We start from the raw sequence: 23,789 nt of genomic DNA on the forward strand, positions 1-23,789 counted from the left end.
ATACACCACTGAGGTAGATTAAGAATGTTATACCTAAGTGTTCTACACCGAACAAAAATATAAATGCAACACGCAACAATTTCAACGATTTTACTGAGTTACAGTTCATATGAGGAAATCAGTCAATTGAAATAAATTCATTAGGCCCTAATCTATGGATTTCACATGACTGTTGGTCACAGATACCTTCAAAAAAGGTAGGGGCATGGATCAGAAAACCACTCAGTATCTGGTGTGACCACCATTTGCCTCATGCAGCACGACACATCTCCTTCGCAAAGATTTGATCAGGCTGTGGATTGTGGCCTGTAGAATGTTGTCCCACTCCTCTTCAATGGCTGTGCAAAGTTGCCGGATATTAGTGGGAACTGGATCACGCTGTCGTACACGTCGATCCAGAGCATCCCAAACATGCTCAATGGGTGACATGTCTGGTGAGTATGCAGGCCATGGAAGAACTGGGACATTTTCAGCTTCCAGGAATTGTGTACAGATCCTTGCGACATGGGGCCGTGCATTATCATGCTGAAGCATGAGGTGATGGTGGCGGATGAATGGCACGACAATGGGCCTCAGGACCTCGTCACGGTGTCTCTATGCATTCAAATTGCCATTAATAAAATGCAATTGTGTTCGATACCATAACCCGACCGCCACCATGGGGCACTCTGTTCACAACGTTGACATCAGCAAACCACTGACCAGTCAGGTCAAGACCCTGGTGAGAATGACGAGCACGCAGATGAGCTTCCCTGAGACGGTTTCTGACAGTTTGTGCAATCCCGCAGTTTCATCAGCTGTCTGGGTTGCTGGTTTCAGACGATCCCGCAGGTGAAGAAACCAGATGTGGAGGTCCTGGGCTGGCGTTATTACACGTGGTCTGCGGTTGTGAGGCCGGTTGGATGTACTGTCAAATTCTCTAAAACGACATTGGTAGAGAAATGATCATTCAATTATCTGGCAACAGCTCTGGTGGACATTCCGGCAGTCAGCATGCCAAGTGCACGCTCCCTCAAAACTTGCGACATCTGTGGCATTGTGTTGTGTGACAAAACTGCACATTTTAGAGTGGCCTTTTATTGTCCCAAGCACAAGGTACACCTGTGTAATGATCATGATGTTTAATCAGCTTCTTGATATGCCACACCTGTCAGGTGGATGGATTATCTTGGCAAAGGAGAAATGCTCACTAACAGGGATGTAAACCAAATTCTGCACAACATTTTTGAAAAATAAGCTTTTTGTGCATATGGAACATTTCTGGGATCTTTTATTTCAGCTCATGAAACATGGGACCAACACTTTACATGTTGCATTTATATTTTTGTTCAGTGTAGATATCGACGCGAAGGTGAAATTGTTGTTCTTCTTCTTTAAGGTGTTATTGGTGGACTACATCCAAAAATGTGTATTGCAGCCACAAAAGGTAAAATTGTTTGTGCGCATGCGTGGAAATATACTGCTCGCCCTGGTCCGAACGATAGCTTTTGGTCGCAAAACGATACCCGTAGTTAGCGAAAGTCTTCTGTCTGCAAGCATGTTGGCTGTGAATTTACCCGCAGTCATTGTTTTGCAAAATTACTCTTGAAGATTTAAGTGACACCTTTTTTTGGGATAGGATAGCAAAAATGCCCCGTTATGCTCAAATGGTGATGGGCCCGGCAGGAAGTGGAAAGGTAGCGACTAGATTATAGTTAGCTAATTAACGTTATCTATCCACACAGCCTGTGGTGCTTAAATGCTACCATTAGTTTCAGTGGGTAGTTATTTAATTAGCTAGCTTAATAGCTATGTATTTGCTGGTTGTTCCATGCCAATTCCAAAATGTAGCTAAATGAGCAGGGCTAGGCTATGTTTTACAATTAATGCCAATTCACATATTATTAACATAGCTAGCTATAGCACTTGCTAGCTTGTTAGTGGGCTAGCTAACAGAGTTGCAACCAATGATTTATATATAGACTACTGGTTGCAACTTCAAGGTCTAAACTACACTGCTCCAAAAAATAAAGGGAACACTAAAATAACACATCCTAGATCTGAATTAATGAAATAATCTTATTAAATACTTTTTTCTTTACATAGTTGAATGTGCTGACAACAAAATCACACAAAAATTATCAATGGAAATCAAATGTATCAACCCATGGAGGTCTGGATTTGGAGTCACCCTCAAAATTAAAGTGGAAAACCACACTACAGGCTGATCCAACTTAATGTCCTTAAAACAAGTCAAAATGAGGCTCAGTAGTGTGTGTGGCCTCCACGTGCCTGTATGACCTCCCTACAACGCCTGGGCATGCTCCTGATGAGGTGGAGGATGGTCTCCTGAGGGATCTCCTCCCAGACCTGGACTAAAGCATCCGCCAACTCCTGGACAGTCTGTGGTGCAACGTGGCGTTGGTGGATGGAGGGAGACATGATGTCCCAGATGTGCTCAATTGGATTCAGGTCTGGGGAACGGGTGGGCCAGTCCATAGCATCAATGCCTTCCTCTTGCAGGAACTGCTGACACACTCCAGCCACATGAGGTCTAGCATTGTCTTGCATTAGGAGGAACCCAGGGCCAACCGCACCAGCATATGGTCTCACGAGGGGTCTGAGGATCTCATCTCGGTACCTAATGGCAGTCAGGCTACCTCTGGCGAGCACATGGAGGGCTGTGTGGCCCCCCAAAGAAATGCAACCCCACACCATGACTGACCCACCGCCAAACCGGTCATGCTGGAGGATGTTGCAGGCAGCAGAACATTCTCCATGGCGTCTCCAGTTTCTGACCGTTTGAGCAGACACATGCACATTTGTGGCCTGCTGGAGGTCATTTTGCAGGGCTCTGGCAGTGCTCCTCCTTGCACAAAGGCGGAGGTAGCAGTCCTGCTGCTGGGTTGTTGCACTCCTACGGCCTCCTCCACGTCTCCTGATGTACTGGCCTGTCTCCTGGTAGCGCCTCCATGCTCTGGACACTACGCTGACAGACACAGCAAACCTTCTTGCCACAGCTCGCATTGATGTGCCATCCTGGATGAGCTGCACTACCTGAGCCACTTGTGTGGGTTGTAGACTCCGTCTCATGCTACCACTAGAGTGAAAGCACCGCCAGCATTCAAAAGTGACCAAAACATCCGCCAGGAAGCATAGGAACTGAGAATTGGTCTGTGGTCACCACTTGCAAAACCAGTCCTTTATTGGGGGTGTCTTGCTAATTGGCTATAATTTCCACCTGTTGTCTATTCCATTTGCACAACAGCATGTGAAATTTATTGTCAATCAGTGTTGCTTCCTAAGTGGACAGTTTGATTTCACAGAAGTGTGATTGACTTGGAGTTACATTGTGTTGTTTAAGTGTTCCCTTTATTTTTTTGAGCAGTGTACAACAGGCACTGCCATTGAACATGACTTGTCAGTTTCAGAAATGCAGTTCTAGCACTTTTATAATGTGGTAGTACTGTAGCTGTTACTTGATTTATCCTATTCAATGTTCTCATATCATCATGTATGTTTTTGCCACTGATATTAAAGTCAGCGGTGGTTTATATATATCTCCCGCCTCTCCTCAGAGTACCTACTGCTCTACCCTGATCCATCATGCGGAAGCCATAAACCGCTCTGTACAGGTGGTCAACCTAGACCCAGCCGCTGAATACTTTGATTACCCGGTCATGGCAGGTAATTAAACACATCTCTTAGGAGTTCTGATACTGTGATAGTCCTGTTTCTCTAATATTGAGTAGCACTGATGGCTGTTTTCCTACCCTCAGATATCCGGGAGCTCATCATGGTGGATGACGTGATGGAGGATGAGTCACTGAGGTTCGGCCCAAATGGAGGGCTGGTGTTCTGCATGGAGTACTTTGCCAACAACTTTGACTGGCTGGAGGAGAGCCTGGGTCAAGTGTAGGACGACTACATACTGTTTGACTGTCCTGGTAAGGTGCTTTTCATAGAGGGGGGCAAGGAACGTGACCTGGATGATGATGATGATGATGGAGGTTAAGTGAACATGGTGAATAATATGGATCTGATTTTGATGTTGACCATGATGATGATAGTGATGGTGGTTGAGAAGTTTGTGATGTGGTGAGAATGGTATTGACGACGATGATGACGGTGTTAGTGATGTCTTCAGGTCAAATAGAGCTCTACACACACCTCCCTGTGATGAGGCAGCTGGTAGAGCAGCTCCAGCAGTGGGAATTCCCTGTCTGTGGCGTCTTCCTGGTGGACTCACAGTTCATGGTGGAGACCTTCAAGGTCATATGTCCACTGCTAACACATCTCACACGCTGCCTTTCATACAGTCTTTATAATATGCTATAACAGTTATATTTTAAGTTAATTGCAAAACAATTGTCTCAAAAACCGAGTTCATCTCTGGTATCATGGCTGCGTTGGGTGCCATGGTGTCCTTGGAGATCCCAACAGTCAACATCATGGACCTGTCAGAATAGTAGCATTCTTCCTTTTTATGTGTGTATCTGTTGCTGTGGTCTTTGTCCATCTGGTTTTGTGTCTGTGTGTGTGTTTGGTTCTGAATGAATCCTGTGCACAAGCTTAGCGGATCTGTATTGGCTAGCACTGACAGATCCCGCTCTCTCCATACAGGTACCTGGACCCTGACATGTACTCAATGATGGAGGACAACTCTGTCACCATTAGGAGCAAGAAGTTCAAGAAGCTGACCAAAGCCATCTGTGGTTTGGTAAGTTCATGCCGTACCAGGGCTGTCAGAGTTAATCAGTTAACTCTAGGTAACTTTTTGTAATTTTAGTGCACACATTTATTTTTAATTGTTGTTAATCGCATTGTCTGAAAGCTTTCAAAATACACTGAAAACATCCTAAATACATCATCTACACAGTACAATGCAATGTAAAAACAAGTTGACATTGGCGTTAAAGAAAGTATGCTTTCTCAATTTACCTAATTTTGCTAATTGTTCCTTTAGACAAAATCAAGAACTGCAGTGGTCTGAGCAGCCCGCTTCGGCTCCGAGCATCACAAGTTCGCGCCCAGTGCTGGGTAATTGTTATAGGGCTCCCGAGTGGCGCAGCGGTCTAAGGCACTGCATCTCAGTGCTAGAGGCGCCACTACAGACCCTGGTTCGATTCCAGGCTGTATCACAATCCGGCCGTGATTGGGAGTCCCATAGGGCGGCGCACAATTGGCCCAGCGTCGTCCGGGTTTGGCTGGGGTAAGCCGTCATTGTAAATACAATTTTTTTCTTAACTGACCTGCCTAGTTAAATAAAATTTTAAAGACGTCAAGGTTCTTGTAATGTTTTTTGTGTGAGAAATCTTAAATTACAGCTTAATTTGAGCAAATTCAGAATTTACGAATAATAATAATAATGTAGTGGGTAATCTGTCCAATTTCACACATGTACAATCATGCTATTAACTCGATTCAATGTTATTATCGTTTGACAGCCCTATGCCATACACAACCGTGCATAGAGAGAAGGCAGCACTGGTGTCCATAAATAAGTCATGACCCCTAGTTTGTGTTTTCTAGATGGATGACTACAGCATGGTGAGGTTCCTGCCTTTTGATTGCACAGACGAGGAATGCATCAACATAGTGCTTCAGCACATCAACTTTTCCATACAGTACGGAGAAGACTTGGAGTTCAAAGAACCAAAGTTAAATACAAAAAAAATCCACTACTTTGTAGACTGAAATGTATGTTTAGTCCTAGAGGTTAGCAGAGCAGACTAACCCTAATCCTGCTCTGGGAAATAATGTACTGTTACTAGGTATACTAAGTCGACTCTCCAACTAACCAAAACCTTTCACTCACTTTCCCTTTTTCTCTCTCCTAAGGAGCCTGACAACACAAATTATGATGATTTATTCCAGGACAAAGTAGAGGACTGAGACAATATACATTACAAAAAATTAAGTGCACCTACTCTTTCCATGACATAGACTAACCAGGTGAAAGCTATGATCCCTTATTGATGTCACTTCAATCAGTGTAGATGAAAGGGAGGAGACAGGTTAAAGAAGGATTTTTAAGCCTTGAGATAATTGAGACATGGATTGTGTATGTGTGCCATTCAGAGGGTGATTGGGCAAGACAACATTTAAGTGCCTTTGAACGGGGTATGGTAGTAGGTGCCAGGCGCACCGGTTTGTGTCAAGAACTGAAACGCTGCTGGGTTTTTCACACTTAACAGTTTCCCATGTGTATCAATAATGGTTCACCACCCGAAGGACATCCAGCCAACTTTACACAACTGTGGGAAGCATTGGAGTCAACATGGGCCAGCATCCCTGTGGAACGCTTTCGAGTCCATGCCCTGACGAATTGAGGCTGTTCTGAGGGCAAAAAAGGTGTGCAACTTAATATTAGGAAGGTGTTCTTAATGTTTTGTATGCTATGTATAACGGAGGCCCAGACAAAACCACAGCAGAAAAGCTGATTCTCAAACTTTTAAACAACTCTTGATGGTCAGAGGGAAACGTTCATGGCAGACTCCAAATATCATGCCGCCTCATCATTTATTCCTAGACTCTGTTTTTATGTGTTAAAGATATGTATCATTTTCAGATTGTGCATTGTCCCCAGATTTTGCATTCTCAATTTCACCCAATCCCCCATCCCTGTCTGTAAGACACCACGTGACCTGTTGATCTTCTACTGTAAGCAGAATTTAATGGAAATTAAGAATGTTTCTTGTTGAGTATTTTGATTGTTTTTCCAATAAAAACTATTTTAAAACAAAGTTTTGACATTTATTGCGATTAAAATTATGATATATTGCGCCACCCTGTGGTCATTCATATATTGTACACACCGCGTCTGTATTTCATTGGTCTATTTCCTGTAAATTCTGTTGGGTGGGACAGGCGGAAGCAGCAGTAGTAGCACTGTCCTGACAAACGCTGACCTTTTTATTTTGCTGGGGCTGGAAGATTGACATATCTCTCAAAATGCCGGTAAGTAAAATAAAATATTATGACCAACTCTTAAATGAACAACCTTTATCAAGTGTGAAATGTAATTATGTGTATTACAACTGTATCTTCCCCAATCTGTATCGACCGTAGCATTTGCTAGCTAGCTAACGTTAGTCATTTCAGTCTAAGGTTGATGCTTTTTGGTCACCGAAAATAACGTGGCTATGAAATTGTTGTAAATATATTGCTTGATATTATTCTCTAGTTGCTAATTGAATGAAAACGGGTAAAATATAGACATGTTAACTTATGCAGCCAATGGAGTTAGCTGGTTAGTTTCTTGTCAGAAAGATAATCTCATGAAAGGGTAAACATTTATATATGCATAAACTGTTTCATTTTCTTTTGCAGGCGTACCACTCTGGCTTGATGGATGGGGACACTAAGATGGTGGGGAACATGGCTATGCTGCCACTGAAAACCCAGTTCAAGGGCCCAGCAGCGAAAGAGAGTATGTTTCAGCTAGCAAACTTTTAACAATTTATTGACACTCTTTAAAGAGCTGGTGTTGACAATCATGCCTAATGTACCATACTCCACCCATGGGGTTTAGAAAATAGCCTACAAGAATGGACAAAGTTCTTGTGTGATATGAAAAAGTGTTAATTATAAATAGGATATCCACCTTTCAACCTGCACATTGTGTATTTTCTCTCATTTTCCGTGACTGTGGTTGCCTGGTGGTGCATGTTGCTTCCTTATTAGGTGCCATGAGTCACTCAAGTGTTCATTCTCTTTATTTTGAAGAACTTGGCCAGCATCCCTTAACTTCCTCTATACTCAACTCGTCTTTGTTATTTCAGCCAAAGAATCAGACATCATTGAGGAGGCCATCTACTATTTCAAAGCTAACGTCTTCTTTAAGAATTATGAAATCAAGGTAAGGCAAAATGGAAGTTTGCCAATTTTTTAGCAAAATGGTGACTGTTAAAAATGGAAGTGGTCATCTGCTATTTATGGAATGCTGTCTGAGTAGAATACAGTCGGCTACATGTTTAAGGAAGCCCCTCCCTCCCCCTCCCCCAAGGCCTCTTTCTACGGTGGTTTGGCCCTGGGTATCCCACATGCCCCAGCCTGCTTCTCTGAATATTGCCTGTGGAAATGCAATCTTCTCATAGCTCTGTTAGCAGCCCTTAGTTAACTGAAACTAGGCTCTGCTCTCATACACCCCTTGACCAGGGGTTCTCAAACTTTTTGATAGCAAATTTGTCAGGGACCCCTCCTAATCAGAACACAACTCAAGCGAGATAAAAATAGCATATAAGGAGTTTTACTATGACTTCGGCAGTGCATGGCCGGACAAACCAAGTCTCGGGCCCTGGGAAGGAACATTTTAAAGGTCTGCCTTTTGCCATGGAGAGAACCTTTTGCAATTTTCAAGCTAATTTCCTGCTATTCTAATTTTTTTGTCATGGAGCAGAAAGAGAACTTTGCTGTTTTATAAAATAAAAAAATATTGGGGAAATAAAAGTATGAAAAATGCATAATTGAAGTACTGTAGTGGATACCAATATCCCTGTGAGCCTCCCAGGCCCATGTTGCCCAGGGTTATAAGAGCGTCTGCTAAATTATGTAAATGTATTTCTCTGGTACTTTTGTATACTTTTTAGGCAGTAGTTCTGAAAGTAGCGCCCACGAGTTGTGTCCCCCGAAAATTGCTTTATTTTTTTTGGAACAAAAGATTTAGTACATATTGTATGGGACAATATGCAAATGTTTTGGAGAAGGATTATTTGAAAAATAGAATTTTATTCAGTGAATGGTTTTTTAGCATTTTGATAAGAGATTAAAATGTAATGAATTGAAGGTTATTTGCTGATGTAAAAATATAAATGTACAGATTTTTTGGGGGTGTGATAGTAGGGTCATGAGGAAATTCTGTCAGGAAAACATTTTCAGCTGAAAGTTTGAATACCATTGCTCTAAACGTATTCCATGGATCCCTTGGTATTTGTTTAATCTGTTAGTAATATTTTGTAAATATTAAAAAGTATTGATCGTCCGCGGACCCCACTTTGAGAACCCCTGCCCTAGACACAGTATGTTGACATTAGACAGAGACAGTATTCTCATTACTAGGGACTTACGCCAAGCCTTGTGACCGACAGACTTATCAATGGCGTTATCAAACTGTTTTCTTCTCCCCAGAACGAGGCAGACAGAACACTGATCTACGTCACCCTGTACATTTCTGAATGCCTGAAGAAGCTACAGAAGGTAACGGAATGTAATTGATTGATTGCCAACAGGATTTTCTAATAAACTAAATAGCTAATGATTCCAAATGACCCACCCCCTTAGTGATATGGAATGTTGGGTCCTCAGAACAATTCAAAGAAAGACATTTGTTTTGTATGGGGAACTCCCCGCCTGAATTTTTATGTTTATTTGCAGTGCAGCTCCAGGGGTCAGGGAGAGAAGGAGATGTACACTCTGGGCATCACCAACTTTCCCATCCCTGGAGAACCTGGTTTCCCTCTCAACGCCATGTATGCAAAGCCCAGCAACAAGCAGGAAGAGGGTAAGGAGCATGTGGTAATGTACTACAGTAGTAACATTCTCGAGTACAGAGACTGATAGGTGCCACACTAACAGTACATTAGTGTTTTAGGCTGCACTGTATAGTATTCAGTAATGACAGCAGTTGTGATTTAACAGTTTGGTCAATGATCTGTATTGTCATGTTTTGTGTGGGACCCTAATAAAACCCCCCCCCAAAAAAATGTGATTTTGTCTCCGGTTTTCCTGATCAGAGACCATGAGGGCGTACCTGCAGCAGATCCGCCAGGAGACGGGGCTGAGGCTATGTGACCGTGTGTTTGACCCCCAGACAGACAAACCCAGCAAGGTGAGACATCTGACCACTCCTGTCACACACAAAAATAGATAATGGATGGACTAACCCTGACTCTCTTTTTCAGTGGTGGGTGTGCTTTGTCAAGAAACAGTTCATGAACAAAAGCCTGTCAGCTCCTGGACAGTAGACAACTCGGGACTAAACTAGTGCAAGGCAGATGGATTTTGTTTCGTTTTTGTGCCTCCATTTTTGGTGGCTAAGATGATTTTATACTGAATAAGAAGAGTACATGGACATGCTATTGTTGTCAGGCCGCTTCATTGATCATGTTAAGCTATTGCTTAATGCAATAAAACAATTATGAAAACATGTCCCAGTTGATCTTTCTTACACAATCAAGAAAGACAGTGGTCGTTACATTTTGTCAAGCAACAAGATTAGTTTTAAAAACTTTATTGGGCTCAAGTTAAACAATGTGGGTGTAAAAACTCCTGCGATTTCACAACTCATGCCAGCCTTCACTCCACACAGGTGAATAGGTGGTACTACTATCAGTTAAATGAACTATTGCGCTACAAGTCTTATTGCTTGTTCTAACAATCCATCACCACTTCCATTATTTTGATCCTTTGCATTGCATGAATAACAACTTGCGCAACTCTAAAGCACCTCCTCTTGGATAGAAATTGTGCTATGGCTAATCTGCTTGCACAGGAGAAAATGTCAAAACTGGCATCACCTTATTCACATCCCTGACAGACTACACACAAACTACTTTCAAACAAAAAAGACAACCATCTGAAATGTGATTACTTTTCTTTCTGTACATGTTAACAGATGACCAAAGCTTAATTATTCACTCTCAAGGATAGATGTAAAGGGAAAATGACATTGAACACAGACGTCCCTGAAAGAAATATCCTAGAAAGGAAATCAAGTATACAAACGTCACTGATAGTAGTACCTTAAGTACACAAAGGGGAAAACCCAAAGGACAAATCATTTGATATCTATGATATACAGTACATAATATTTACATACACAAAAAATACAATTAGAGCTGAGATCTTTATTACAAAAAATATCTGTTCCTCATGCTAATATTCTTAGTTTTTTTTGGTTTAACCCAAAAAAAATTATTGATCAAAAACCGAAGAAATGCAGACATCACTGGAGACGGTTTCCTTAGCTTACAGGGAAACAACTTAAGGCAGCAGAGTGTATTAACCCTTTTGAGAGAAAGGACTTTGCAGAACACTTTGGAAGAATGGGCTTCCAAACATAAAGAACAGGGGCAACGAAAGCCATTGTTGGTTGGTATTCATCTCTTCAATGACCAAAAACGCTCCAAACTCCAATTGCATAAGAGACAAGACTAAAGTAGATGGCTCAGTGGCAGGTTGAAAAAGAATACACTCAAAAAAACATGCATCTTGAGTTGTCATAATTATCATTGAAATAAATAAGTCTAAGGTTTAGAAAACTGAGCAATAACCATGAGGGGATGTTTTTCCTCCCCACATCCACATGGAAGAAATGAGACGACCCTATTTACACAACTAAAGAAAAGGGCTGGCTTTTTATTCCACATCTTCCTAAGAGCAGCGCACTGGTGCAAAAGTCTTTATTGAAGAGTGACATGATGGATCTCCCGATGTTAAAATTTAGCTAAAAAAAGTAAAAAAACAGTTAGCTTGCAGACAAAATATAAATCAAGGGAAACGATAATCAAAGTAGCGACAAGACTGACGGGGAAACAAACAATGGAAGAATATGTACTATCCAGCCAAGGCACTGAATGGGTCTCAATTTCTGCAATGTGAGTGTGAGATTATAGCTGAGCGCTGTGTGGATCCAGAAAGGTACTCACGGTGTGTGGGGGAGGGGGCCTAGTCAAATGCCATCTCCTGACTCTTTCGTACACAGCGAGCCACCTTCCTCTTGAACTCGCCGCAAGGATCCTCTCTCCATTCTTTCTGCAGGGCACAACACAAATGTACATTAAAAACCTGACCTTCACAAGCACTACAATCAACTAAACTGGTGGATTATCCCTCACTACTACCAAACATTTTGTTCTACAAAAACACAAGTCAAGATAAACTATATGAGCACTGAAAAAGCAGACATTTCACTTCTTGTTTCTATAAATTAATTGAGGCATAAAAAAAAAAAAAAAAAAACTTTCAGCCTTTTCTCACTGAATGGAATATATATTTCCCCCGTCTGCAAGGGTGTATGTCTGGGACTTACGGCTGCGTCCACATTGGCGGGCGAGTCACCGTTTGGGTCGGCCAGCATTGAGATGACACTGATCATGATGGTCTCTACAGTGTGAATGGGCAGCCAGCGCTCCTCAGGCTTCTCATAGCCAAACTTGTCCTCACCGGGCTCGTGCAGGATAGAGATACACACGTCACCATTCTTTGCAACTGAAAGAGAGGAGAGGGGGAGTACAGGAATCATAAACTGTGCTGACCAGCTGACTAACACACAGGTCTTTAGTCAGCTGTATAGTACATGGAACAAAACTTGCTTAAAACTGAAGATCTTCAATTCAAATGTCAAATCAATTTTTCTGTATGGATCTGAAACATGGAGAATACTTTGAAAATGCTGAACAAACTAAAGACATTCATTAACCACTGTCTCAGATGTCTTGTGGGAGTCTACTGGCCAGACACCATCAGCAACATCAGACTGTGGGAAATTACAAAACAAGACCCAATAGGAAGCACAACAAGGAAGTGTAGCTGGATAGGACACACACAATAAATAAAATCACAAAACAGACCTCAACATGGAACCCACAAGGAAAACACAAAAGAGGAAGACCTAGAACCACTTGGAGACTAAGCACAGAGCAGGAGGTGTGCCATGGCAAGGCCTAGAGTGAATAGCACAGAAAGGGATGAAGGCTATTCATCAATGAAACCACTTACCATTGGGATGCCATATTTCTGTGATGAACTTCATCTTCGGAGGCCTATGTGGGTAGTCATGGGGAAAGGTCAGGTAGGCTTTAAAGAAACCACCCTCGCTGTAAAGAGACAAGGTGAGAAAATGAGTGTCACTCATACAGAGGTGCTAAGTGGCCGTCACTAGTTACCACAGCCACAAAGTCATAAACCCCACCTATTTCTACAATTTCTGTTCTTAAAAAAGGACCCCCCAGAGGAAGTTGCCACCACTTTTTAGTTTCCTGTCCTAGAGATGACATGCAGATTTAAGTTCTACCTCCGAAGAATGACGAAGGCTACTTATACATATTCATGAATTGGTTGTGGGAATTTCCACATGGAGTTGATAAACAACAAATAGGGCACTGACAGCTGTCAGTGTAGCTAGTTGGCATGCTAACCTTATCTAGCTCGCTATCTTGTTAACCTTACCTAACTAGCTAATGTCATCTGTTGCATTAAAAATATAAAAAAATACTACACCGTATTCAAAAGATTAGCTAGCTGGCTCTATGGCTGGCTCTGGAGCTGTATTTGTCATAAGCATTGATTTAGGGAAAACTATGCCACAGATGGAAACCACTGGCCTTTCTCAAAAGTTTTGGCATATTCCATAAATTGCGGCTGCGAATCCACCATAGAAATAGTTTGAAAGAATAAGATGAGGCTCCGGTATTATAGATAATAGGGTTGAATGGCAGGAACCCGGTTACCGAGATTAACCGCCCAAAACTGAGAGAAACCGGTAAATTATTATAAATTATTTATATGAACAGCATGGCGTGAAATGAAACGTAATTATATGCGATGTTAAAATCTGGCATCGCTAAGGCCTCTGCATGATGAATCAACACTCAGGGTGGGGACAAACAGCCCACCTCAGTATGGAGCGCAGTTCACAATGCATGTAGAGCTATCATCTCATCATGGTAACTTTTCTTCTTGTGACAGGTTTTATTTATTTAACCAGGTAAGCCAGTTGAGAACAAGTTCTCATTTACAACTGCGACCTGGCCAAGATAAAGCAAAGCAGTGCGATAAAACAACAGAGTAAACAAAACATAAAGTCAAAAATACAACAGAAAATATATATACAGTGTGTGCGAATGTAGTAAGTTATGGAGGTAAGGCAATAAATAGGCCATAGTGCAAAATAATTACAATTTCGTATTAACACTGGAATGATAGATGTGCAGAAGATGATATGCAAATAGAGATACTGGGGTGCAAATTAGCAAAATAAATAACAATATGGGGATGAGGTAATTGGGTGGGCTAATTTCAGAATGGCTATGTACAGGTGCAGTGATCGGTAAGCTGCTCTGACAACTGACGCTTAAAGTTAGTGAGGGAGATAAGAGTCTCCAGCTTCAGAGATATTTGCAGTTCGTTCCAGTCATTGGCAGCATAGAACTGGAGGTGTTGGCTTTGGGGATGACCAGTGAGATATACCCGCTGGAGCGCAGACTACGGGTGGGTGTTGCTATGGTGACCAGTGAGCTAAGATAAGACGGGGATTTGCCTAACAGTGATTTATAGATGACCTGGAGCCAGTGGGTTTGGCGACGAATATGTAGTGAGGGCCAGCCAACAAGAGCGTACAGGTCACAATGGTGGGTAGTATATGGGGCTTTGGTGACAAAACGGATGGCACTGTGACAGACTACATCCAATTTGCTGAGTAGAGTGTAGGAGGCTATTTTGTAAATGACATCGCCGAAGTCAAGGATCGGTAGGATAGTCAGTTTGACGAGGGCATGTTTGGCAGCATGAGTGGAGGCTTTGTTGCGAAATAGGAAGCCGATTCTAGATTTAACTTTGGATTGGAGATGCTTAATGTGAGTCTGGAAGGAGAGTTTACAGTCTAACCAGACACTTAGGTATTTGTAGTTGTCCACATATTCTAAGTCAGTCCCGCCGAGAGTAGTGATTCTAGTCGGGTGGGCGGGTGCAAGCAGCGTTCGGTTGAAGAGCATGCATTTAATTTTACTAGTGTTTAAGAGCAGTTGGAGGCTACGGAAGGAGTGTTGTATGGCGATGAAGCTTGTTTGGAGGTTTGTTAACACAGTGTCCAATTAAGGGCCAGATGTATACAAAATGGTGTCGTCCGCATAGAGGTGGATCCGAGCGTCACCAGCAGCAAGAGCGACATCATTGATATACACAGAGAATAGAGTCGGCCCCTCCATAGAGACGGCCAGAGGTACAGACAACAGGCCCTTCGATTTGCCACATTGAACTCTACCTGAAAAGTAGTTGGTGAACCAGGCGAGGCAGTCAGAGAAACCAAGGCTATTTAGTCTGCCAATAAGAACGCGGTGGTTGACAAGAGTCGAAAGCCTTGGCCAGGTCGATGAAGACGGCTGCGCAGTACAGTCTATTATCGACCGTGGTTATAATATTGTTTAGGACCTTGAGCGTGGCTGAGGTGCACCCATGACCAGCTCGGAAACCGGATTGCATAGCGGAGAAGGTACGGTGGGATTCGAAATGGTCGGTGATCTGTTAACTTGGCTTTCAAATACTTTCGAAAGGCAGGGCAGGATGGATATAGGTCTGTAACAGTTTGGATCTAGAGTGTCACCTCCTTTGAAGAGGGGGATGACCGAGGCAGCTTTCCAATCTCTAGGGATCTCAGACGTTATGAAAGAGAGGTTGAACAGGCTAGTAATAGGGGTTGCGACAATTTCGGCTGCTAATTTTAGAAAGGGTCCAGATTGTCTAGCCCAGCTGATTTGTAGGGGTCCAGATTTTTCAGCTCTTTCAGAACATCAGCTGTCTGAATTTGTGTGAAGGAGAAGCGGGTGGGGGGGGCATGGGCAAGTTGCAGCGGAGGGTGCAGAGCTGGTGGCCGGGGTAGTGGTAGCCAGGTGGAAAGCATGGCCAGCCGTAGCAAAATGCTTGTTGAAATTCTCAATGTTTGTAGATTTATCAGTGGTGACAGTGTTTCCTAGCCTCAGTGCAGTGGACAGTTGGGAGGAGCTGCTCTTATTCTCCAGGGACTTTACGGTGTCCCAAAACTTTTTGGAGTTAGTGCTACAGGATGCAAATTTCTGTTTGAAAAAGCTAGCCTTTGCTTTCCTAACTGTTTGTGTATATTGGTTCCTGACTTCCCTGAAAAGTTGCATATCGCCGGGACTGTTCGATGCTAATGCAGTACGCCACAGGATGTTTTTGTGCTGGTCAAGGGCAGTCAAGTCTGAGGAGAACCAGGGGCTATATCTGTTCTTAGTTCTGAATTTATTTTATGGGGCATGCTTATTTAAGAGGAAAGCACTTTTAAAGAACAACCAGGCATCCTCTACTGATGGAATGAGGTCAATATCCATCCAGGATACCCGGGCCAGGTCAATTAGAAAGGCCTGCTTGCTAAAGTGTTTTAGGGAGCGTTTGACAGTGATGAGGGGTGGTCGTTTGACCGCGGACCCATTACGGACGCAGGCAATAAGGCAGTGATTGCTGAGATCCTGGTTGAAGACAGCAGAGGTGTAGAGGGTAAATTTGTCAGGATGATATCTATGAGGGTGCCCATGTTTACAGATTTAGGGTTGTACCTGGTAGGTTCGTTGATAATTTGTGTGAGTTTGAGGGCATCTAGTTTAGATTGTAGGTTGGCTGGGGTGTTAAGCATATCCCAGTTTAGGTCACCAAGCAGTACGAACTCTGAGGATAGATGGGGGGAAATCAGTTCACATATGGTGTCCAGGGCACAGCTCGGGGCTGAGGGGGGGGGGGGGGGGGGATCTGTAGCAAGCGGCAACAGTGAGAGACATTTCTGGAAAGGTGGATTTTTAGAAGTAGGAGCTCAAACTGTTTGGGCACAGACCTGGATAGTACGATAGAGCTCTGCAGGCTCTCGCTACAGTAGATTGCAACCCCACCCCCTTTGGCAGTTCTATCGAGACGGAAAATGTTGTAGTTGGGGATGGACATTTCTGAATTTTTGGTGGCCTTCCTAAGCCAGGATTCAGACACTGCTAGAACATCAGGGTTGGCGGAGTGTGTTAACGCAGTGAATAACTCAAACTTAGGGAGGAGGCTTCGAATGTTAACGTGCAAGAAACCAAGGCTTTTACGGTTACAGAAGTCAACAAATGATAACGCCTGGGGAGTAGGAGTGATACTGGGGGCTACAGGGCCTGGGTTAACCTCTACATCACCAGAGGAACAGAGGAGGAGTAGAATAAGGATACGGCTAAAGGCTTTAAGTACTGGTCTTCTAGTGCGTTGGGTACAGAGAAAAAAAAGGGGCAGATTTCCGGGTGTTGTAGAATAGATTCAGGGCATGATGTACAGACAAGGATATGGAAGGATAGCATCACCGGAGGCACCGATTGAGTCAGTCTCCGCATGTATGGGGGGTGGCACAAAGGAGCTATCTAAGGCAGGTTGAGCTGGGCTGGGGGATCTACAGTGAAATAGTACAATAAGAAATAACCAAAACCGCAATAAGCAAGGCATATTGACATGGGAGAGAGGCATAAAGCAATCACAGGTGTAATTCGAGAGAGCTAAGCCAACAGCTGGTAATGGCGACAAAGTTTGGGCTGAGGCTAAACATAAACAGGATGCGGTACCGTAAAAAGGAACAGTCCAGCAGGCAAAAGCTGTATAGCTGAGTTATCATAAGGTCCGGTGAACAGCAATAGGAGAGTCCGGAGGTAGTTCGGGGGTTGCTATAGCACTGGCGAGCAAGAGGCCACGGCTAGCATGTGCTAGTGGGCCGGGGCTAGCAGATGTATCTTCGTGGTCGACGTCGTAACGGGAAGCCTGTTGTAACCACATCAGATGATTTCGTCGGCAGACCAGTGGTGTTGGATCGGCGGGGCTCCGTGTCAACACTGATTAGCCAACAACAACGTCCATTTGGTTGCAGCTAGCTAGCTGCGATGATCCGGTGTTAAAGGTCCAGTGATTCTGGCAGAAAAACCGATATGTTCTGGGTCGATAACGCACTGTGCAGACAGTGCAGACTGGCCGATAATAGTCCAGGCTAGAGCTGGCTGGTAGGTAGTGCAGGCCACGGACAATGGTGAAAAACCGCTAACAGTGGCTAATAGCAAGTAGCTAGTTAACTGGCTACTCCCGTCCGGCAGACAGAGAGGTAGATAGCCGGGATATGGGGCTAGCTCGAGGCTAACTTGTGCTTGCTTCGGGGGCAGTGGTGATTAGCCAAACAGCAATATCCATTCGGTTGCGGCTAGCTAGTTGCGATACGGTTTTTAATGTCCAGTGATTCAGTTATTCCGGCAGAAAAATCTGATGTTCTGGGTGAAAACCGCTAACGGTGGCTCATAGCAAGTAGCTAGTTAGCTGGCTAGCTAGTTTCAACTGGAGATTCTAGATAAAAGGTAAGTCAATAATAGAATCCGTTCCACATTGAGTGAGGTGGGTTGCAGGAAAGTATATTTTGTAGAAGGATGAAAAGTGTGATAGGGAAATATAAACGAAAAATACAAAAAAAATGGCTATTTACACAGACACACAAAGAACACGGCCGCACTGCTACGCCATCTTGGAACAAGGTAGGCCTTCATTTGCTGCAGCATAGCCTATGCTACAGTAATAAAGACAGAATGCGCGTCTAATTTACACATCTCCATCTGGCTTTCGGGGGTCACCTTGTTTTTTATTTTTATTGTAAAGATACTTTTTTTTATTGCAGCTGCAGAGTTTTAAAACAGCCTATCACTCGCGAGCACAGTCTCCTAGCCTACCTCTTTCCGGTATTAAATTCAATGCAGTATTAGCCTTATATTTAGCTAATTAATGATGGGTTATGCATAATAAGCTTCTAATTTCTAGCCTCCATCTCTTGCGCAATACGCAAGCACCTGTGATCCGCTGGCCTCATTTAAAAAAACGCTCCTTACCTCTTGGAGCCTCATGCAGGAAAAGCAAGACGAGAATAGCAAAAACAGGTTTAGAAATGTTTGCAAATGTATTAAAAAATAAAACTGAAAAATCACATTTACATAAGTATTCAGACCCTTTATGCAGTACTTTGTTGAAGCACCTTTGGCAGCGATTACAGCCTTGAGTCTTCTTGGGTATGACGCTACAAGCTTGGCACACCTGTATTTGGGGAGTTTCTCCCATTCCGCTCTGCAGATCCTCTCAAGCTCTGTCAGGTTGGATGGGGAGCGCTGCTGCACAGCTATTTTCAGGTATCTCCAGAGATGTTCGATCGGGTTCAAGTCCGGGCCACTCGAGGACATTCAGAGACTTGTCCCGAAGCCACTCCTGCGTTGTCTTGGCTGTGTGCTTAGGGTCATTGTCCTGTTGGAACGTGAGCTTTCGCCCAAGTCTGAGGTCCTGAGCGCTTTGGAGCAGGTTTTCATCAAGGATCTTTCTGTACTTTGCTCCGTTAATCTTTTCCTCAATCTTGACTATTCTCCCAGTCCCTGCCGCTGAAAAACATTCCCACAGCATGATGCTGCCACCACCATGCTTCACCGTTGGGATGGTGCCAGGTTTCCTCCAGGCGTGACACTTGGAATTCAGTCTTGGTTTCAACAGACCAGAGAATCTTGTTTCTCATGGTCTGAGAGTCTTTAGGTGCTTTTTGGCAAACTCCAAGTGGGCTGTCATGTGCCTTTTACTGAGGAGTGGCTTCCGTCTGGCCACTCTACCATAAAGGCCTGATTGGTGGAGTGCTGCAGAGATGGTTGTCCTTCTGGAAGGTTCTCCCATCTCCACAGAGGACCTCTAGAGCTCTGTCAGGGCAGCCAGCTCTAGGAAGAGTCTTGGTGGTTCCAAACTTCTTCCATTTAAGAATGATGGAGGCCACTGTGTTCTTGGGGACCTTCAATGCTGCAGACATTTTTTGGTATCCTTCCCCAAATCTGTGCCTCAACACAATCCTGTCTCTGAGCTGTCATGGCTTGGTTTTTGCTCTGACATGCACTGTCAACTGTGGAACCTTATATAGACAGGTGTGTGCCTTTCCAAATCATGTCCAATCAATTGAATTTACCACAGGTGGACTCCAATCAAGTTGTAGAAACATCAAGGATGATCAATGGCAACAGGATGCACCTGAGCTCAATTTCGAGTCTCATAGCAAAGGGTCTGAATACCTATGTAAATAAGGTATGTTTTTTTATTTGTAATAAATGTGCAAACATTTACCAAAAAATTTTTTTTGCTTTGTCATTATGGGGTATTGTGTGTAGATTGATGGGGAATGTATTTAATTTAATCAATTTTAGAATAAGGCTTTAATGTAAGAAAATGTGGAAAAAGTGAACGGGTCTGAATACTTTCCGAATGCCCTGTGCACCAACTTTTTAAAGGGCAGGTAGTGAGTTCAGAATTCTATCACCTGAAGCATGCGCAGAACCATGTAAACACATGCACGAGCTCAGCAAGTATGAATGCCTCCTGCATTCATTTTTTAATCTTGTGTACATGCTTCAGGTGATAAATCTGAACACATTACAAAAGTTGATGGAATAATATTTCATGTGGATATATTGTCTCACATTCCTACCTGCAAAAGGACCAACCACATGGACAACCGGTAAAGTAAGGTAAAACATATTTGTATTCAACCTTCTGGCTTGTAGAGGTCGTGAGGAAACTTTCCTGATCCTAACGCTCATTTATCCCCAACGTTGAATCCAACGCAATTCAACGTGGGGTCTCCAGGCTATGGCTTTAACAAACACAGCAGGTTTGTAAAACACTCACAATAATGTATCTTGAGGGCCAATAACAACCACCTCCCACTGATGGATGTCATCGTCGTCTATGAGACCGGCAGAAAATCCCTCCACAGGGTTCTTGTTGAGCTCTAAAAGGGGTAAACAAACACGCTGACATTATTACCCAATACCCACCCCTGAAAATGTGCTCTACTTGCTGCCATGCCTGTTGTCAAGCTTTTCATAGACGTCAGTCTAAAACTCAGCTAACTAACTAGGTAACGGACCAGTTAAAATGAAAATTGAACGTTATTTAGCTTGAGGAAATTAACTAGTGTGGCTATGACTACATAAATGGCACACTTTTCTACAAGTCTTAGCTAGTTAGCAAACGTAACGTTACCACCAGTGTTCTGTTTTGCTAGCTAGTTAACTAGCTAACAAGATGGTCTGTCACGTTAGCTAGCTAGCTAAACATACATCAGCTGGGAATTTGCATTGCGTACTAGCCGTAGCTAAGTCGACATTTAAATACAAGTAAAACAAATACTATTTGATTACAAGTGGTTAGCCACTAGCTAGTCAAGTTACACGTAACTACCACACTTTTCCAACTCGGCTTAATTTAGCTAGGTGCTAGCTTACCTGCCAGTTGTTTTCGAAGCAACAGTGATGATTGATCAGTCATTTTATGTGGATTAGCCTACCTATAAAGATAACGAACTGAACTGCCTCCAACATAAAATATAACAGAACAAAGAATGTGAGAGAGACCTAGCTAGCTTGTTACCGACGTTTGAACAAGGCCTTATTGGTTAATCGTTTCACACAGAGGCACAGCTTGCTACAACTAGGCTAGCAAAATCCCCAAACACCGCATGCGCCCTACTCCGCAAGAGAGAAAGAGGTGCAAGCCTTACATCAGGTTTACCCAACTGCGCGAGTGATTTTATTTGGCCCAACATTATCTGAGCAAAAAAAAAGTTTATGATTGTTTATTGTTGGACATAAGACTATAAAACACAAGCAAATCAGCTCCAAGTGATTTGAATGTTGTAAATCTATTCCAAAGTATTCCATTTATATAATAACAAAACAAATGTTGGACATAACTGTTAAAACACCATCTCCAAGGGATTTTAATTTCGGAAATCTGTTCCAAAGTTTTCCCACGCATAATAGAGATATATATGTCATCATATATAAAATGTAAGCAAGGTTTGAAATGATTTTATTTTAGCCAAATATATCGGTTGGACTTCTTGCGGTCAATTTTTAGTCTAGAAATTATTTTTAATTATGTTCCGACCCCCTGACCATCCGCTTAAGAAAAAAAACGGCCCGCTGCTGAATCTAGTTGATGATCCCTGCTGTAGACTGTTGATCCTGTTCCCATGTCAGTCTCTATGGTGGACCATTCTTGATACACACAGGAAACTGTTGAGCATGAAAACCCCAGCAGCATTGCAGTTCAAGGCACAAACCGGTGCGCCTGGCACCACTATCATACCCCGTTCAAAGGCACTTACATTTTTTGTCTGGCCCATTCACCCTCCGAATGGCACACATACACAATCCATGTCTCAAGTCTTAAAAATCCTTCTTTAACCGGTCTCCTCCCCTTCATCTACACCAGGGCTCTCTAACCCTGCTCCTGGAGAGCTACTGTCATGTAGGTTTTCATTCCAACCCTAATCTAGCACACTTGATTCTAATAATTAGCTGGTTGATAAGATGAATCAGGTGAGCTACAACTTGGGTTGGAGCAAAACCTACAGGAGGGTAGCTCTCCAGGAACAGGGTTGGAGAGCCCTGATCTACACTGATTGAAGTGGATTAAAAAAATGACATCAATAAGGAATTATTGCTTTCACCTGGATTCAGTGGTGGAAAAAGTACCCAATTGTCATACTTGACCATTTTCCTGTCCTGCTAAGTATTCGAAATGTAACAAGTACTTTTGGGTGTCAGGGAAAATGTATAGAGTAAAAAGTACATTATTTTTATTAGGAATATAGTGAAGTAAAAGTTGTAAAAAATATTTAAATTATTTTACACCACTGCCTGGATTCACCTGGTCAGTCTATGTAATGGAAAAAGCAGGTGTCCTTAATGTTGTTTTTTTTATACTCAGTGTATGTGATCATATACAAATGTAAGCAAGGTTCAAAATGATTGTTTTAGTCAAATATTACACTGAACAAAAATATAAATGCAATATGCAACAATTTCTAAGATTTTACTGAGTTACAGTTCATATAAGGAAATCAGTCAATTGAAATTAATGCATTAGGCCTTAATCTATGGATTTCACATGACTGGGAATACAGATATGCATTTGTTAGACACAGATACTTTTTTTTTTTAAAGGTAGGGGCGTGGATCAAAAAACCAGTCAGTATCTGGTGTGACCACTTTTTGCCTCATGCAGCGATGCAATTCAGGGAGGTCTAAAGAAACAAATCCGACCACCGAGCTAACCAGGAAGAGCATGACGTCTTCAGCGAAAAGATGAGCAGTTGGAAAGGGAGTAAATCCCGATGATAGTGAGGATAACAGCTCGGATGAGGGATCGGAAGACGATGATGATTCAGGAGAGGAGGACAGCGGATCAGAAGAGGAGAGCAATAAAGAGGTCAAGGCCGAGGATAGAATAGACGCCGGAAGGGAAAGGAGGGGGAAAATGGAGTCCTTAGAGAAGGCAAGAAACAGATATAGGTTTGGAGAAATGAGGTATTATCATAAGGAGATGTAAACTTGGATGAATGAGGAGGAATGGAGGGAAAAAGAGAGGCAGAGGAGGTCTAAGAGAGAGATGGAGGAAGATTGTGAGTTTGAGTCAGTTAAAAATGGCGGGAAAAAGGGAGAAGGTTTGTTAAAGAAGAGTGGTAGGAAATGTAAGCAAAGTGAGCTGAAGACAGGAGTAGAAATGGAAGTGAATGAGGGTGATGTATCGGAGGTGGAAGGTGTGGTGAAGTACTCGGAGCCCGAGGATTGCACAGTGGGTCATGATAAAGATGAGTCTGTGACAGTAGGAGTGAAGTTTGTGGAAAAAATGGATCCTTGCCTTTTGGCTGATCCAATTGTGGTTTCAAGATGGGTGAAAAGAGTGTTGGGTAAAGTGGAATCGGTGAGGGTAACCAGAAGTGGTCTAGTGATAATTGTTTGTGTTTCTGTTGGGCAGAGGGAGAAGGCGCTCAGAGTTAAACAAATGGGGGAAAGAATTGTGAATTGTTTCGCTCTTAAGAAAAGGGTGCTATTGAGAGGAGTGATTACTGGAGTAGCAGTGAATGTAAAAGTTGACCAACTGAAGGAGATGATGCCCGGTGTGTGTGATGCTCGTCGTTTGGTGCGACGTAAACAGGGTGGCGAGAGTGGGGAAACAGAAGAGTCATTGTCTGTTCTTTTGAGTTTTGAAGTTGAGTC

The 23,789-nt window shown here is 43.0% G+C and overlaps 3 protein-coding genes across 3 annotated transcripts; 2 read left to right on the plus strand and 1 right to left on the minus strand.

The window, feature by feature from the left end:
- The first annotated feature begins 1,528 nt into the window (after positions 1 to 1,528).
- LOC311100055 (GPN-loop GTPase 3-like) lies at positions 1,529 to 6,570 on the plus strand. Its single transcript, XM_084140798.1, has 7 exons — positions 1,529 to 1,676; positions 3,558 to 3,666; positions 3,759 to 3,926; positions 4,127 to 4,251; positions 4,603 to 4,699; positions 4,946 to 5,191; positions 5,512 to 6,570. Exons 1-3 carry the CDS (start codon positions 1,629 to 1,631, stop codon positions 3,896 to 3,898), a joined length of 297 nt encoding a protein of 98 aa, XP_083996924.1. The 5' UTR covers positions 1,529 to 1,628; the 3' UTR covers positions 3,899 to 3,926; positions 4,127 to 4,251; positions 4,603 to 4,699; positions 4,946 to 5,191; positions 5,512 to 6,570.
- Positions 6,571 to 6,849: 279 nt separating this feature from the next.
- LOC311100054 (actin-related protein 2/3 complex subunit 3-B) lies at positions 6,850 to 10,126 on the plus strand. The gene is made up of 7 exons (XM_084140797.1): positions 6,850 to 6,939; positions 7,312 to 7,411; positions 7,764 to 7,840; positions 9,109 to 9,177; positions 9,355 to 9,481; positions 9,714 to 9,808; positions 9,882 to 10,126. The coding sequence occupies exons 1-7, from the start codon at positions 6,934 to 6,936 to the stop codon at positions 9,942 to 9,944; spliced, it is 537 nt and encodes a 178-aa protein (XP_083996923.1). The 5' UTR covers positions 6,850 to 6,933; the 3' UTR covers positions 9,945 to 10,126.
- Positions 10,127 to 11,190: 1,064 nt separating this feature from the next.
- On the minus strand, positions 11,191 to 21,269 carry LOC311099639 (ubiquitin-conjugating enzyme E2 G1-like). Its single transcript, XM_084140356.1, has 6 exons — positions 21,009 to 21,269; positions 20,410 to 20,512; positions 12,700 to 12,797; positions 12,011 to 12,189; positions 11,628 to 11,733; positions 11,191 to 11,425 (listed from the first exon to the last, which is right to left on the minus strand). The coding sequence occupies exons 1-5, from the start codon at positions 21,049 to 21,051 to the stop codon at positions 11,647 to 11,649; spliced, it is 510 nt and encodes a 169-aa protein (XP_083996482.1). The 5' UTR covers positions 21,052 to 21,269; the 3' UTR covers positions 11,191 to 11,425; positions 11,628 to 11,646.
- Positions 21,270 to 23,789: the final 2,520 nt, after the last annotated feature.

This window comes from Coregonus lavaretus (genome assembly GCF_964263955.1).
Source record: "Coregonus lavaretus genome assembly, chromosome: 24".
Taxonomy (NCBI): Eukaryota; Metazoa; Chordata; class Actinopteri; order Salmoniformes; family Salmonidae; genus Coregonus; species Coregonus lavaretus.